Here is an 18,279-nt window from a genome sequence, read left to right as displayed (position 1 = left end):
AAATGGTAACCTATTGTGACGTGACTACAACCACACTTTGCCCCAGTCATAGAACATAAACAAACATACGACCCTGGCCCCCCTTCAGAGGAAAGAAAAGTAATGTGGCCCTCACTGGAAAAAGTTTGGGGACCCCTGCTTTAATGCATGTCTTGGTCTGAATTGAACTTCAGTCTGAACATCAGATAACTTTTGCACAACACTTATATTTCTGGAGATGCTGGAGATGCTTTCTGTTATTCTAAACACTGCTTTTGCAGCAACTGTTGTGTTCCTGTCACAACACCAGATACTGATTGTCTTTGAGGCCAGATAAAGCCAAGTTTTTTGGCTTCAAATCGCACTCACACACACACACACACACAGCATCCTGCACAATTTACTAACAGTGTTTTATTGTTTGTCATGTCCCCAAAGTACAGCCTCCGCTCAAAAGAATGCTTTGTTGAAAAAATGTCCACAAAACTAAAAAAGAAAAAGAAAAAAAAAAACTGCCGGCAGTAAACCTTTGTAAGAAATCTCCAGAGGTTCAAGTTGAACCGAACCATGTGGCTGAGATATTTTTTTTCCCATACTCCCCATACTGTGCTAAATGTTTGCTCCAGTATCCATTTATTTATGAATTTATAAAAAAATATATATGATTATATAGTATTTATTGTTAATTTTATTTATTGTTATTGTAAGTGTCAACATGTGGTGGGAATAAATTGTCAGTAATATATATCAAGGAAGCTTTCTACTCTTTTTGGACATGTTGAATTGTGCAAATATAAACACTTGATGCTCTTTAATATAACTTCTTAATCATATCAAACAAATATCAACAAAATAAGATGAAAAATAAATAAACAAATCAAGAATTAAAAAAAAACAGTCAATCAGTAATAAATAAATATAATAATAATAATAGAACGGCAAATAATAAAAATTTAAGAAACCACATATAGTTGGTGGGTAGACAAATTATTTTTTTTTTATTTTTTAAAATGAACAAAGCATTATTAGAGCCCTGTAGACATGACAAAACACGACTATAGTCACATTTATACTTTTTTTATTTACAACATATTGCGCAACTGCAGGGTCTTGAGACACATGCTAACTCGCAAACTAGAGAGCTCGTGACCTAAACGGTAGCCTTCATGTTATTTGCTTTAAACTTAAATAGCCCAAAACTTACCACTTCCACACGGATAGGGAGGATAACTATTAACAGTTATTTAACCTTTAACATGAACATTAATCAAACGTAATAATTTTTTCTGGGTACATGATACCATACAGCATCCATATTAAATTTGCGCGGGCCGCACTAACATTAAACTTTCATATCAAGGCGGGGGCCTCAAACTAGTATCCTGCGGGCCACATCTGGCCCGCGGGCCGCATGTTTGAGACCCCTGCTTTATATACTGTGTATACATAAATATATATATAATTTTTGTTTCTGTATTTCCAGGTTACGGTGGTGACCGGCCGACCAGGTCGAGGCATTGTTCACCTTTTGGAAAAAGGGCTGACAGATGCCGACCTGGTTCCACTCAAACGCCTTTTGGTGGTACAGCTCCACAGTGAGGCAGAGTGTGGTCAAGATGCTCCCTCACCTGAAGCTTCAAGCGGTGCTAGTCAAGGTAGGAAGGAGGATTAAAAACAGAAATGCCTCTTATCTCTTTCCTGAGGAGACTTGTCTCCCCCTCACGTTCCACATACATTCCCACCCAGCTTGTTCCTCGTGGATGAAGCACTGACCCATTTATACTTGGAGCATGTCTCTAAGAGCATGTGCCAATTTCTTCCTTGTAAAACCTCAAACCCGCTGCAGGAATTGAACAAGGCAAATGCCTAATTACAAAAATAAAATGTGTTTGTTGAGGGCCTCACTAAGCATTGTGTTGTTTTTCAACCAATCTTCCCTAAGGACTACTCTGTAATTGCACTTTAAAACTCCGGGGAGAAGATAGAGAAATGGGTCACGGAAAGAGGAGACAAAGAAAGGGGAGAATTGAGAGAGCAAGACAAGAATGAATATGGTACTAATCAGGAATTAGATGTTAATGTAAAGGTTTTTTTTTTGTTAACAATAATGTGGAATGATGCTGAGAATAGCAAAGCACAAGCAGCCTTGCAGCAACTGAAAATGTGCTTATTTAGAGGAGCAGATAATGTCATTAGTCAGTCTGAATTAAAGCAATTATAAGGATGCTAAGGAGGATGCGAAGGAGACATTAAAGCAGTGGTGTCCAAATGGTGGCTCAGGGGCCATTTTTGCGTTTTTTTTTTTTTGTTTTTTTTTGGCCCTTGACATATTGTTAAAATAAAGCAAATTCATCCTCAGTTGATTAGATAGTTGATTAGACCCACTTATCCGGGTCGAGGTCATGGTAGCAGGAGTCTCATTAGGGAAGCCCAGATATCCAAGTCTCCGGCCACCTCTTCCAGAACACCCCACCAGGTGTCCAAGAGGCATCCAAACGAGATCCACCTCAACTGGCTCCTGTTTATGAGAAGGAGCAGTGGCTCTACACTGCGGTCCTCCCAGATCACCCATCTCCAGTCCAGCGACCTGAGGGATGAAACTCATGTCAGCACCTTGTACCCAAAGCTTGTGACATGGTTGAGGGTAGGATTGTCAGACCTTGGCTGCAAATTGTGTCCATAAAAATAATGCACAGAACCAGCCTTGGGGGCCGGCCCCCACTATAAACAATGTAGGCAGGCCACTATGTCCCCTTTCTGAGTTGTCGGGTCTTTGAAGCCAACCAAAAATTGTGCTCCATGGTCTCACCGAACCCGTCCCCATCCAGGTTTTGTGAACCACTTGTCCTGTCACTACCTCTCTGATGCTCCGACTTCAGGAGTCCTATAAGCCATCCATGCTTGGTAAGACTCCTTCAACTTAAGAGCCCACTAAGAGCTGGTGTAAGCTTCAGGGGTTTCCGCCATGACTGGAACCGACTACTTTGCACCTTTGCTTGGGTCGACCAGGTCTTAATTGTCTCCCCCCCCCCCCCCCCCGCCATCCATTCCAACTCAATACAAGGTGGTGATCAGTTGACGCCTCAGCCACCTCACCTGCGTGTCCAAAACATGCAGGTGCAGGTCTGATGATGTGACTACAAAGTGGATCATAGATCTGTGGCTTAAGGTCTCATGGTGTCAGGTGCACTGATGAACATCTCATTGTTCATGATGTTTGTTATGGACAAACTCTGGTTAGCACAGACGTCCACCAACATAACAACGCACAAGTATACGTAGATCAGGGAAACCATTCCTCCCTCCAAGTCACACTGTTGTTGTCAACCAGGGCAATGAAGTCTCCCAGCAGAACCACAGAGTCACCAGAGGGAATGCTCTCTGCACTTGTGTTTTCGATGCAGAATCAGACCCATTTCCCCGATTGAAAGTCGTTCTCTGGGGGTGACTCCAGCACATAGGGACCGTGCCATGGAGCTATTAATAAGCCCACACCAGCTCAGAGCCTCTTCCCTGCAGAAAACTCTAAAGTAGAACAAAGTCCAGCCCCCTATTGAGAAGTTTGCTTGTGGGTTGAGGTGGTCGGAACTTCACCTGTTGCGCAAGATTAGGCTTCTTTCTCACCGGGGAAGGTGACGTTCCATCTCCCAAGAGCCAGATTTGGCTGACGAAGACCAGATTCTGAATGTTATTTATTGAGTACGGCTGTAAAAGTTGGAAGTAAACAGGACTTTTATAAAGAAGGTGAGAAACACTGGGAATGAAGTCTGATTTAAATAAGTTTGATTGAGAATTCTTAATTTGGGCCATTTGTAAAATGTCCTTCATATCTATAAATATGACTAATATTAAATTGTATTCAACCACAAAATAGTGATCATTAATTAATTAATTTGTTTTAAAAATTAATTAAGTAGGGAGTGATGTTTGAACCGCAGTGTGGTGAGAGGCGACCTTATTACTTATTAATTACTTATTAACATTACTTATTACTATTGATTATGAGCATAAAAACAGAGAACACTAAGCGCATGCTTGTTTTACTTGTACTTTTTAGTGACTTCTGGACCTTTCCTCCTGTACCTCCTTGTGGGTGTGTGTGGGTGTGTGTGTGGCCTTGGAACAGTGTAATTACACCATATTATTTCCACTTTTCTTTTAATCATACTCTGCTTCAGGGGATCTTAGCTAGTCCCATCAAAGACGACATGAGAGGATTTTTCCTCCCTCTTTCCTTTTCTTCTCTCCTGTGAGTTAATTGCTGTCTCCGCCTCTTCCCTCCCGCCATATATCTCTTTATATGGGAATTAATAGGACTCCCCTGTTTGTCTCTGTTCCCCTTTTACATCTTATCAAATCCAATTTCCTGTTTGCTTTTATCTTCTTTTTTTACATTATCTTTCTTGTTTTTAGAGATTTGTGTCGTATTAACCCAGGCTGTGACCATAGTTGATGCCTTTGCAACTTTTTTATTTTTTTTATCCTGACAGGTTGTAAGCATGCAGAGAGGATAATGCGTACTCTTAACATAACAAAATAGACAAATGTGGAATGACTGTCTCCCTGCAGATATTCAGAATCAGATTAGAGTACTATGAGTACTGTGAATGCAAGCCAGGGTTGTGGGTGTTCTTTTTAGTGTAATCATACGGAGCCTGGAACTGCCTGCAGTAAATGATGTATGCCTTTTCATCATGGTGACTGCCACCTCAAATAACTGAGGCATTTTTTTTTTTTGGGGGGGGGCAATTGTTTTTCCTGTCTCTGGAACACTTAAGCCATCTTTACACCCCACGCATGTGCATGGATCAGTGCTCGCAACGCAAATCTGCTTTGAGCTGCCAGAATAGTTTTAACTTGCTGACTCACAGTTAACGACAGCTAAATTAGTATTGTGTTGTTTTTGTATTGTAAGACAGCAATCGTTGAGACCTGCAGAGAAGTGTGGGGGTGTCATAGTTGTCATTTTCGATCTGCACTTGAGTCAAAATCTTTGGTATATCTTTGCCACCTCCCCGGTCCTGTCTGTAATCGTTCTGTTTTTATACAGCCGGTAATATGTGCAAGCAAGGGATACTGCTAGATACCATTTTTACGTTTTCAGTAATTGCTTCAATGTAACAACACTTTCCAGACTTTCTGCTCAGCTTGCATTTCTGGTTCTTTTTTCTTACTTAGTTGGTTTTCTGAGGCAGTCAGCTCATTGGCTTTAATGTGCTGTGGGTTCAAGCGCCTGGAAAAGAAACCCCACTGTGAGCTTCTAAGACAGATGCGACCCCAGCCACCGTACAGGAAGTGCACTGCACACGCTACGCCTCTATGGGTTGTAATAAAAATCAGTGGCAAAATGCAGAGGAGTGAAGGCTGAGCGTTGCAATTTCTTTATTGATACATGTCCACCGAGAGAAATATGGTGGCTCATGTCATTCCACGGCCCGCTCAGAATCCCAAAAAAAGGCTTGCTTGTTATCTTCAATTCCTCGTGTCCTCCTCCTTCCCTGTAAATCTTCTCTGTGTAGCGCCTCCGTGAATTCTGTCTCCACAGCTCTTCCACTTCCTGGCAATTTTTGTAGATCGTCCTCTGCCTGAATTCTAGCACTTGATCTTTTGCAGTCTTCACAAAATTATGTTCAGGGATGTGCTGTGAAGTTTATGGCCGGTGACTCCTTTTATTCCCTTAATTTTTTTTATTAACTGTCATTAACTAACTGATTTCATTAATTCAGTTAAAGTTTTTAATATAATTAATACATGTGCGGGCGGCACGGCAGTCGAGTGGTTAGCGCGCAGACCTCACAGCTAGGAGACCAGGGTTCAATTCCACCCTCTCTGTGTGGAGTTTGCATGTTCTCCCCGTGCATGCGTGGGTTTTCTCCGGGTACTCCGGTTTCCTCCCACATTCCAAAAACATGCTAGGTTAATTGGCGACTCCAAATTGTCCATAGGTATGAATGTGAGTGTGAATGGTTGTTTGTCTATATGTGCCCTGTGATTGGCTGGCCACCAGTCCAGGGTGTACCCCGCCTCTCGCCCAAAGACAGCTGGTATAGGCTCCAGCACTCCCCGCGACCCTCGTGAGGAAAAAGCGGTAGAAAATGAATGAATGAATGTTGTTCAATGGACAAATATTTGTATTTATGTTATGTTGTCATTTTTTTAATTTTTTTATGCCTCCCCTAACTACACTTCACTGAATATGTTGTAGCCCATGAAAGGATCCCCTCCATTTCATCTCGAGTACCATATTCTCCTTTTCCGTTTGTCCCAATGTCCTTTTCAAGTCTCCGTCAAACGCCTGCCATAAAGCAAATGTGCCCACGAGGCAATTAGGTCACACTGCTACGAGTGTGCCGAGTGGCCATGTTGCAGGCCGGATGATCAATGTGCTATTTGTCACGGTCTCAAACAACATCAATGAGCTATTCACCATTGATGTCCATGCAGAGCAGCATGCAGACTGATGGCTGCTGCTCTGTCTCTCACTTCATAAGGCCACAGGAACATGGGTAGTGTATGTATTCTCTATGGTACGCACATGAACACACACATGCTAATGAACTCACAGATCACAGACAATGGTAATAAATACGGGTGTCATGACACACTCTGTTCACGATATGAGACGATACACGATGTTGGCTTCACGGGAAGAGACGATATTTTAAGATTACTTTTAAGAAAACTGCAATGACAAAATTCCAAAATTCCATTTCCATATTAAGTGTATCATTCATAGTAGTGATGCCATAGCTCTTGCAAGACAGATGTAGGCTTTTTTTTTACTCACAAACATTTAGAATTGAAAACCAGTAACATAAATAAACTCATTTTATGTTACTTTATTATGTTACTTTATTTTAGCTGACACTGTAATTACAAAAACATGTTTGTGTCAGTGTGAGAGGTCTCACTCACTCACATTTTGGATTTGTGAGGGAGTTTAAGAGCTAATATGCGAATAATAAAGAAAAAAAATGCTTTCTGACTGTATTGTTTCAAATAATGGCCCATAATTCTGAAATGGATATCCCTTTTCATATAATTTGATGTAATTTTTGTTGTAGTTGCACTTCGAATCTTTACCACAAAAAGAGTCCCCCCTGCTTATTATAGATGAAAATGTATTTCTATCTGTTAAATGTGATTAATTCTGAGTTAACTATGGACAAAGTGTGATTAATCACAATCAAATATTTTAATCATTTGACAACCCTAGTAAAAAAAATACACAAAAAAACACGAAAAAATAGGAATTAAGGAAAAAGTGTCAATGTGATTTGTCACTGACAACACAAAGCTGATGAAGGCTTTTTTTTCTTTTGAATATTAAAATAAACGTTTACACATCCACGTTTGGTTTAAAAAAAAATCTAAAAGTTGCAACCGCATTCTTTTTTTTTTGAAATACATTTCAAACAATTTTTTTTAATGTATTCCATTTTAGAAGAAGGCTGTAAGAAAACAAAATGTGGAAAAAGTGAAGCGCTGTGAACACTTTCCGGATGCATTGTGGCCACAGTGGACTCTCCGTGTCACGCTGGTGTGGTTTTAGAAATGTACAAGCAAACATTCCACTTCCATGTTGTCACACCAGTGGTAAATGACTGTCACTCACCCTGCTTACTTTGTGCATGTGATGTCTCACAAAGAAGTTCCCTTCATCACGGTGTCTCTCATTTACCTTCTTACATGCTATCTCATCTCCTTCTGTCCCTCCCCCTTCCTTCCCTGCTGTGATTTACAATTTTTCCCCCCCTTCTGCTGTGTGTATACATCAGCTTTGATAATTCTTCACTCCCTCCCCTGCTGACTCTACGTCTCTGCTTTCCCACTCCCCAGACTCGCATCATTGTAGGGAATTGCTATCGATTTGCTTCAACTCGTTTTCCTCCATCTCCATCTACTCAGGGTTCTTCCTCCTATTTCTCTATTACCGTAACAACAAGAACACACCCTGTCTCCTCATCTATCTTTGTAATTTGCTCTCTAACCACACACGCTAACCACTTGTACTTCTCTTTCTTCAAATATGTTGGGCCTGAATGTTTTGATCCACCTTCTCTTCTTTGTAAATCTAGATTTAGCACACATAAGAATGGGAAGCATCTCATCTCAACATTCCACAAATAAGAGGAAACATGGGTGGATTGTAGAAGAGCATCAAGAGGCAATGGCTATGTTATTTATTCCTCTTCATGTCCTCCTGTTTTCCACCCAGAGGGGATCGGACCACAAATTTACCCCTAAAAACAGGCATTCTTAACTGTTTTGTTCTACCATCACCCCCATCACCAACATCCTGTAACCTTCTGAAATATTTATTTAATATTATAAATAACATTTCAATTTTAAATGTAAAAATACTGTTTGCAATGGTTACGTGGCTGCCTAGAAGGCACTAATTTCACTAACTAACACCGTCTTCCTGCTCTAAGCATGTAAGCTGCACCCCAGGTAACACACACATGCACAGACGTCTTTGCTAAGAAGACAGTCCCTTTAATAAAAAGACATTAAAGTGCAATTTGAATTGGGGGTAGTGAAAAATAGCAAGTTTTATGATCAGTTCAGGAACAGTACATTTTACAACCCTGTCTTCTGCGTCTGTCTGTCTCATACCAACTACCCTCATGTCCTCCTTCACTACATCCATAAACCTCCTCTTTGGTCTTCCTCTATGCCTCCTACCTGGCAGCTCCAAACGCAGCATCCTTCTACCAATATATTCACTATCTCTCCTCTGGACATGTCCCAACCATCTCAGTCTGGCCTCTCTCACTTTATCTCCAAGGTCTCTAACATGTAATGTCCCTCTGATGTACTCCTTCCTGATCCTATCCATCCTGGTCACTCCCAAAGAGAACCACAGCATCCTAATTTCTGCTATCTCTAGTACTGCTTCCTGTCTTTTTCTCAGTGCCACTGTCTCTAGACCAGGGGTCTCAAACTCAATTTACTTGGGGCCCACTGGAGCTCGGGTCCGGGTGAGACTGGGCCGCATCAGGTTTTCCAAAAAAAAAAAAAAAAAAAAAACATTTATTAAAAACAAAAAAATTTTTTAAACGTCAAATAGCCAAAAACTTACCACTTCCACACGGATAGGGAGGATAACTATTAACAGTTATTTAACCTTTAACATGAACATTAATCAAACGTAATAATTTTTTCTGGGTACATGATACCATACAGCATCCATATCAAACATTAAACTTTCATATCAAGGCGGGGGCCTCAAACTAGTGTCCTGCGGGCCACATTTGGCCCGCAGGCCGTGTGGTTGAGACCCCTGCTCTAGGCCTGATACTTTTCTCCACCCGTTCCATCCTGCTTGCACACGCTTCTTCACCTCCTTTTCACAATCTCCATTGTTCTGGACTGTTGACCCCAAGTATTTAAAATTCTCCACCTTCTGTATCTCTTCGACTGTAACCTCACTCTTCCACTTGCAGTTGTATGTTATGGACAACAAACACAGGTGCATTTTATTGATAGTATACGTAGAACCCCAGCAGCAGAATTCACCAAGTGCTGGATTGTTCACCCACTAATAGGGATGGTGAGCTGCTTTTGACCGTCGTGAGACAGTTTAGTTTTACCCTACTGATTAGTTTTACCCTACTCATGACCCCCAGCCGCCTCTGAACCCACTGCCACGATTGCACAGCAGACATGTGAGAAGCTTTGAATGGATTGTGTCGGTAAAGTAAAAGTGATGACTAACACCGATTTAGGCAGATTTTGTGAACAAAAGAGAAGTAGGCCATTTGTGTATGTAGAAAACGTTTTAGATCTTTGAGTTTAGCTCAGGAAAAATGGGAGAAAAAAACAAAAGTGTTTCCTTTATATTTTCGTTGAGTGCATATTCTTTGACTTCAAATGTAGTGCTTATTTCTGGAAGATTCACTTTAGTCAAGAGCCACAAAGTGTTATGTGCCTCTGTTATGTGAAATTTTTATGAAATCTTCTTCCAGTGTCCCCTGTCTCACACAAACGGTGTCCCCTTTATCCTCAAGTTCGCCTTGGTTACCATTAGTGGAATTTAATTATTGAATATGGAGGGAATGGAACAAGAAGGGAGTTTCTCCTGTGCATGAATAAATTGACTTGGACAATGACAGCACAAATGAAAATAAATGCAAAGGTTTCTCTTTGAGTGAGGTCCTGTGTCCCCATCTAGTGGTCAGAATAAAGGATTGTGTATTTTTTGTCCGTCTGCACTGCATATGGAGTCATAAAGCACCATCTCATTATAAACCATGGGTCTCAAACACGCGGCCCGCGGGCCAAATGTGGCCCACAGGACACTACTTTGAAGCCCCCGCCTTGATATGAAAATTTAATGTTAGTTTGATATGGATGCTGTATGGTACCCAGAATAAATTATTACGTTTGATTAATGTTTACGTTAAAGGTTAAATAACTGTTAATAGTTATCCTCCCTATCCGTGTGGAAGTGGTAAGTTTTTGGCTATTTAAGTTTAAAGGAAATAACTTGAAGGCTACCGTTTAGGTCGCTAGCTCTCTAGTTTGCGAGTTAGCATGTGTCTCAAGACCCTGCAGTTGCGCAATATGTTGTAAATAAAAAGAGTATAAATGTGACTATAGTCGTGTTTTGTCATGTCTACAGGGCTCTAATAATGCTTTGTTCATTTTAATGTGAAAAAAATAATTTGTCTACCCACCAACTATATGTGGTTTCTTAAGTTTTTATTATTTGCCGTTTTATTATTATTATTATTATATTTATTTATTACTGATTGATTGATTTTCTTTATTCTTGATTTATTTTTCATTTTATTTTGTGCAGAAAAATAAAAATAAAGATATTTGAGAACAGTGGAATGTTTTATCAGAGCTTTTATTGTAGAAAATCGGAACCAAAGCACTGAAAAAGTTTGTATATGGGGGGGAGGGTGTGGCCCAGTCTCACCCAGACCCTAGCTCCAGTGGCCCTCAAGTAAACTGAGTTTGAGACCCCTGTTATAAACCTTCTTGCAGATCATCTGATGTTGGTGGATCTGCAGCTGGTGGACAACAATGTAATAGCAGTGGAGTCCATGTTAAAAACATGGCTTCAAGAGCAAGGCGGGAACCAGGAACACCTCAACCTTCTTCTGCCTGCCCCGATGGAAAATGCCGTTCCAGGTTTGTCCTCCTCCCACCATACATGAAAAATATTTCCTGCAGTTGCTAATGACTCTTTGGCCCGCCGTTTAGTGTGCATTATGTGTGACAAGCAGGAGCGTCTGATCAGCCCCGCCCTCGTTCCACTGGCCCCCCAACTCGGAGTGAAGACGGAGAGCATCCGTGACTTTATGTCTGTCTCTAAGGGCTCAGCCAATCAGAGCCAAGTACCACAGAAGCTGAGAGCAATCAAGTAAGTACAAGAGCTAATCTGGTAACATTGTTTTCAAGCAGCACGGAAAAAAAATGTCCTTGTCTGCCCTCCAACATCTATGATGGGAGGCAGGAAATGTGTGTGCGTGAACCATGCATGTATTGTGGTTTGTACTCTGTAAAGCCTTTTTGTCAGTGAATGGTTCTATTCTCTGATGGTGCACAGCAGCGAAATACTTGCAGAGATAAAACCCTCCCCTTTCATCAGAGCCCATTTTGTTCTTCTCAAGTCCTCTGCTGCTGAAAAACATGTCCTTGTCTTCCGGTTATGTTGTCCAGAACTTGTTTGTGAGGGAATACTTGGCACACTGCTGACAGACACCAAAATGACGGGGAGGGTGGATGGGATATTTTGGGACTCATGCATGAATTGCAACACAAGACGAGGAAGGAAACCAACAAAGAAGATTACTGCTTGCATACCAGCCATTTAAGATAGGACACACAATTTAGTCTATATACTGACAAAGGTTGTGTGTGTGTGTGTGTGTGTGTGTGTGTGTGTGTGTGTGTGTGTGTGTGTGGTGGGTGGATGCTTGCAGGGCCCTGCGTGCTGATGCCGTGTGTGAAAGCCTGTTGTACGGCCTGCCGTTGGTGATCCGCCCCACCACCTGCTGGCAGCTGGACTGGGATGAGATGGAGAGCAACCACCACTTGTTTCATGCTCTCTGCTGCACATTACGGGTGTGTCTGAACCCCAATTACCGTACAAGCTTCTGGACAGTCCATCCAGAAGTATTCACATCACTTTTTACACATTTTGCTATGTTTATTAACCGTCTTCCAAAATGGAATCAGTTTTACCCAAAAATTCTACACACAACACCTCATAATTTTCTGGTGAATTTTGCAACCATTCTTTTTGCAACTCAATTTACCTGGGGGCCACTGGAGCTAGGGTCTGGGCAAGGCTGGGCCGCATCAAGTCCCCCCCCCCAGGAAAAAAAAAACAAACAAAAAAACAGAAAAATATACAAACTTTGTCAGTGCTTTAGTTCCGATTTTCTACAATAAAAGCTCTGATAAAACATTCCACTGTTCTCAAATATCTTAATTTTTATTTTTCTGCACAAAATAAGATGAAAAATAAATAAAGAAATCAAGAATAAAGAAAATCAATCAATCAGTAATAAATTAATATAATAATAATAATAATAATAGAACGGCAAATAATAAAAACCTAAGAAACCACATATAGTTGGTGGGTAGACAAATTATTTTTTTCAGATTAAAATTAACAAAGCATTATTAGAGCAAAACACGACTATAGTCACATTTATACTCTTTTTTTTTTTTATTTTTTATTTTTATTTACAACATATTGCACAACTGCAGGGTCTTGAGACACATGCTAACTCGCAAACTAGAGAGCTAGCGACCTAAACGGTAGCCTTCAAGTTATTTCCTTTAAACTTAAATAGCCAAAAACTTACCACTTCCACACGGATAGGGAGGATAACTATTAACAGTTATTTAACCTTTAACATGAACATTAATCAAACGTAATATTTTTTTCTGGGTACATGATACCATACAGCATCCATATCAAACTTGCACGGGCCGCACTAACATTAAACTTTCATATCAAGGCGGGGGGCCTCAAACTAGTGTCCTGCGGGCCGCGTGTTTGAGACCCCTGGGTTAATGTGTGTAGAACATTGGGGGGAAAAATTAATATATTCCATTCATCCATTTTCCTCCGCTTATCTGGGCCTGGGTCACAGGTGCAGCAGTCTATATTGCATTTCCAGACCTGTAACATAAAATGTGGAAAAGTGAATCACTGTGGATGCACTGTACTGACAAATAGGAAATGTTACCAATATTTTTTTTGGTTTGTCTTTGTTTTTCAGAGTCGTGACATGTTCCTGCTGCTGCAGGTAGAATCCACACAGAGGCTGACACCCGGAGGCTCAGGTGTTGTATGTTTTTATTTTTCATGACACACAGTGGGCACCTATACCACAGACAACTCTGTATTCATATAAATAGAAAGGAAACTCCATTATGCATGTTGCATTCACGCTCTGTGTCCTTTGTGTGTCTTTGAATGCAACACAGGTGTGTTTTCCCATTATATCCTCCAGCCCTCTGCATCTCTCTCCTGTCTCCTGAAGCCGGTGATCTCCAGAGAACTGTGGTTGCCTTGCACCCACTCTGTGCCAGCGCAGGAGCCCACACCTGAGGCCGTGCAGGTCATACAAGTAAGGTCACCCGTGTTCTGCGTAGAAAATGACAAAGGTTTACAAGCTGATTAGTGCTATTCGTGCACATTTGGGTCATGCTCTATGCCTCGCAGGGCTGTTTCACCCACATGGACGAGGAGGCTGTGTTCAATCCCCTCTCTCTGAGCAGCAACCTCTACCAGCACCTCAGGAGCCAAGGCCTGCTCAACCAGTCACGATATCCCTACAGGTCAACATTTGTCATCTAACTTCTAACATCTAACCCAAACATCTACCAATACCACTTTGTGCTTCTAGGCTGCAGCCAGCTACCAATAGATACCAGCCTCAGCCACCAGATGGCGGTAAATCCACAGCCAGCAGGCAACCACGGCAGGTAAACAAATGTTGGCTTTTCTGTTTTTTTTAATGGGTGAGCTGCTGCTTATGTTTAAAAAAATGATTTTAAACATGCTCAATACCTCATTATGGTTGACTATAAGATATAGATGTGAATGCATGAAATCCCACAATTTTAATTAGAATCATGTTTAATTTCTGACAGTTAGGGGAAGTGAATAAGCATGTAGACCAGGGGTCTCAAACTCAATTTACCTGGGGGCCACCGGAGCTAGGTTATTGGTGAAGCCAGGCCACATCAGGTTTTCAAAAAAAAAAACCCAAAACGCATTTATTAAAAACTGGGAAAAAAATCAATAAAAAAACTATCTTCAATGTTTTTGCTTCTACACGTTTTCAGTACTTTGGTTCCGGTTTTCCACACCAAAATATCTGATAAAACATTCCACTGTTCTCAAATATCTTAATTTTTATTTTTCTATACACAAAATAAGATAAAAAAATTAATAAACAAATTAAGAATAAAGACAATAAATCAATCAATCAGTAATAAATAAGTAAAATAATAATAAAACAGCAAATAAGAAAAGCGTAAGAAACCACATACAGTTGGTAGAGAAATTATTTTTTTCAGATTCAAATGTACAGTATTAACAGTTATTTAACCTTTAACATGAACATTAATGAAACTTAATAATTTTACCCAATTAGCACGTTAGCATCGTACTCAGTTCCATCTGGGAGCGGCGTCGTAACTTTAACAACATGTTTGATGAGATGCTTTATCTTGATGTGTATTTTCCGTTTTATTCCAAATCATTTCCTGCATTTATTTGTACCTAGCGTCATTAGCCTTTAGCTTCATTGCTAATCCAAAGCAAAACAGGGTAGGGTAACAGTATGGGCAGGGCAAAATCATGTTAATTGTCTCTTGGGCCGCAAGTTTGAGACCCCTGATGTAGACAACTTTTGTGGAACTTAAGATGTAGTGTAGTTGTACTCAGTTGTGTATAAATAAGTCAGCCATGATCTCTATCGGCTGTAATTCCTTAATAATAATAGCGGTTGAATATCAATGTTTTTCAACTTTTTGCCCGGAACTTTGTGTCAATTTGTGTTCTTTTCTTGCGTCCACTGAGTGGCCTGAAAGTGTGGCAGAACAAATATTCAACCACTCTGATGATAATTCTGTTTATTATTTGGAAAGAAATACAAATTAAGCCTTGGCGGAGGTCTATGCTTACTTCTATTTGATTAGACTTTTAAAAAAAAGTGTGTCGCTTCCCTTCAGCAACAACAAAATCAGGCACGTCAACCGGGAATGAACAGCAAGGTCAGGGCCACCGTGTCCCCTATGCCCTCCTCTTGTTCCTCCTCACTGGGACTCCCGCCTTCCAAGGGCTCTCGTCCCATTTTGACCTTCCTGAGCGGTGGCAGCCATGAGGCTTCAGCCCCTGCTCATCGGGAGCGGTGCGATGATAGCCCTCTGGTAAGACTGGAAGAGGACTGATGGGTGAGAGAGGAGGTAAAGTGATACAAAGTACATTTAGCACACACACACACACACACACACAGCTATCTCCATTCTCTAATTCTTCCACTCATCATTAGTCAATTGTCAGCACATTGGCTGACAAAGGAACATTAGGACAGCTTCCAAATTCCACCCCATAAACAAGAAAAAGATGAGAAGAAGGGAAACAGCTAGACCAGGGGTGGGCAAACTTTTTGACTCGCGGGCCGCATTGATATAACAAAATTTCCGTGGGGGGGGGCAGACTATATATTTTACACGTAACAGTCCACCTGGTATTATTGTATCTGTAAAATTGTCATGCAATCTGCTATTATTATTTATTATTTTATATTTATATTTAAATATTTTAAAAATAATAAAATATTATACTAATTAAAATAAAATTAAAATAATAATTATTATATTATTATTATGTAAAATATGCAAATATAACAATATTAGTATATATATTTAATATAATAATTAGCATTAATATAATAAATATAGTAATCATAATAGTTATAATAATAATATAATAATTGTTATTTTAATTTTTATTATTATTATTATGTATTTTGTGTCTTTTTTCAGGAGCACTTTGTAAACAACAGACCATGTCAAACAACGAAATTGATACAACCATCAAAAGGTTGGCTCAGGCCATGATGCCAGGTTGTATGTTGAGTTTAAATTAAATACTTTTGAAAGATTGGGCGGGCCGTATTCAAACACTTGGCGGGCCGGATGTGGCCCCCGGGCCGTAGTTTGCCCACCCCTGAGCTAGACAATGGGTACAATGGAAGAGTGCGTGTTAAAAACAAATGACAAAAAAAAGGGGAATAAAAGTATGGAACACACAAGCCTGATACAGGAAAAAGCCATTTCCAAATGGTATTGACATGTAGACATGGACAACACAGCTTTACTGTTTTAATGAGACCCAGGAAAAAAAAAGAGAGGCCTCTTGACTCTTTCACCCCCCGTTCAGAGCTCTCTGTGGGGGTTGAAAGGTGCCGTACATCAGAGAATTTTTTTCACTATATTTTTGAGAATTGGAAATATGACAAAATATAGTTGTGTGTATGTGCGTCACACGCGTTTGAAATGAAGTCAATGCAAGTTCATGCCTTTACGCAACAGACACATTTTGCAAGTATTTGTTAAGGAATTGACTCATTCTCATATTGCTGCGTTGCTCTCATGCATTACCATTAATTATATATTCCTCACATAAGAGCTCCATCTCTCTCTCTTCCACGCACACACACATACAATCCGGCTTTAATCAGTCTCCCGCCATTCCACCCCCATGCTGAACCTTGTCACACCAGAAACGACCCAGTGACAAATTACCTCATGGCGTTGTGATGTCACAGGACTTCCGCATTCAGAAACGTTAAACACAACGACTCTTTTGTCTCCAAAAGAGAATTTGTGAGAACCTAAGAAAGTTTTCCTAGAGACATTTTGATTTGTTTCTGTCCTTGGTTCTTTGTTTGGGTTCCTCTTGCTACCTGTTTTGTCATTGTGTGTAAATTCAATAAGGTGGTTTGAATAGAAAATTAAAAAAAGCAGTTCCTGTTTCAGCGTGTTAACTGTGAGGCAGAACTGCAATAGCGTAAATGTGATTTTTGTGTGAGTGTGCACGTATATCTTCTTAGTTTAGGAGATGTTTACATTTTCTGACACCTTTTATTCCTGTTTGGTGTTTATATTTTGTCCGTGGTGATGTTTTGTGTTACCCTGAAGTTGCACACAGTTGTGTCAGTGATGTCATTTCATTGTTAATAAATTATCTATTATCTATCTATAAATATATTTGGTGGGAGGCTTTTAAATACTTCTGCATGGTCTCAAACTCAATTTACTTTGGGGCCACTGGAGCTCGGGTCTGGGCGAGACTGGGCCGCATCAGGTTTTCCAAAAAAAACCCAAAAAACGCATTTATTAAAAACAAAAAAATTTTAAAAACTTCGCCTTGGTTCCAATTTTCTACAATAAAAGCTCTGATAAAATATTCCACTGTTCTCAAATATCTTAATTTTTATTTTTCTACACAAAATAAGATGAAAAATAAAAAACAACAAATAAAGAAAATCAATCAATCAGTAATAAATAAATATAATAATAATAATAAAACGGCAAATAATAAAAACTTAAGAAACCACATATAGTTGGTGGGTAGACAAATTATTTTTTTCAGATTAAAATGAACAAAGCAATATTAGAGCCCTGTAGACATGACAAAACACGACTATAGTCACATTTATACTCTTTTTATTTACAACATATTGCGCAACTGCAGGGTCTTGAGACACATGCTAACTCGCAAACTAGAGAGCTGGCGACCTAAACGGTAGCCTTAAAGTTATTTCCTTTAAACTTAAATAGCCAAAAACTTACCACTTCCACACGGATAGGGAGGATAACTATTAACAGTTATTTAACCTTTAACATGAACATTAATCAAACGTAATAATTTTTTCTGGGTACATGATACCATACAGCATCCATATCAAACTTGCGTGGGGCCGCACTAACATTAAACTTTCATATCAAGGCGGGGGGCCTCAAACTAGTATCCTGCGGGCCACATTTGGCCCAGGGGCCGCATGTTTGAGACCCATGGATTACAATATTATTCTAAAAAAAAAAAAAGTGCTGACACTTCCTGCTTTATTCTTGGCATTTTGTTTCCTTTTTGTAGCAACAGAATTTGTTTATCTCCCGCTCAAGACTCTGACATGCTGTGTCTTTCCTGCAGCTCTGGCCCCAGTGATAATACAACACAATGTATACTTTCTACACAGGGCAGAGACTGAGAATAATTAAGTGCATCCCCCAGCTGCCCCGAGTGAGAAC

The 18,279-nt window shown here is 40.1% G+C and overlaps 1 protein-coding gene across 2 annotated transcripts in view; it reads left to right on the top strand.

Moving 5' to 3' along the window:
* The window catches only part of m1ap (meiosis 1 associated protein), a 39,835-nt gene extending 22,605 nt beyond the window's left edge, over positions 1 to 17,230 (top strand). Inside the window, exons 5-13 of one of the 2 annotated variants that reach the window (XM_058066391.1) lie at positions 1,463 to 1,634; positions 10,978 to 11,124; positions 11,197 to 11,356; positions 11,919 to 12,060; positions 13,230 to 13,293; positions 13,438 to 13,580; positions 13,676 to 13,791; positions 13,860 to 13,938; positions 15,193 to 17,230. In XM_058066391.1, the coding sequence (XP_057922374.1) occupies positions 1,463 to 1,634; positions 10,978 to 11,124; positions 11,197 to 11,356; positions 11,919 to 12,060; positions 13,230 to 13,293; positions 13,438 to 13,580; positions 13,676 to 13,791; positions 13,860 to 13,938; positions 15,193 to 15,411 (1,242 nt within the window). In that variant the 3' untranslated portion in view covers positions 15,412 to 17,230. The remainder of the gene's footprint in view (positions 1 to 1,462; positions 1,635 to 10,977; positions 11,125 to 11,196; positions 11,357 to 11,918; positions 12,061 to 13,229; positions 13,294 to 13,437; positions 13,581 to 13,675; positions 13,792 to 13,859; positions 13,939 to 15,192) is intronic. The other variant, XM_058066392.1, reaches the window with a different exon arrangement.
* Positions 17,231 to 18,279: the final 1,049 nt, after the last annotated feature.

Source organism: Doryrhamphus excisus, chromosome 3 (assembly GCF_030265055.1).
Source record: "Doryrhamphus excisus isolate RoL2022-K1 chromosome 3, RoL_Dexc_1.0, whole genome shotgun sequence".
Lineage (NCBI taxonomy): Eukaryota > Metazoa > Chordata > Actinopteri > Syngnathiformes > Syngnathidae > Doryrhamphus > Doryrhamphus excisus.
Note: the sequence above shows the minus strand (reverse complement) of the source record. Positions and strands in the feature narration are given on the sequence as shown.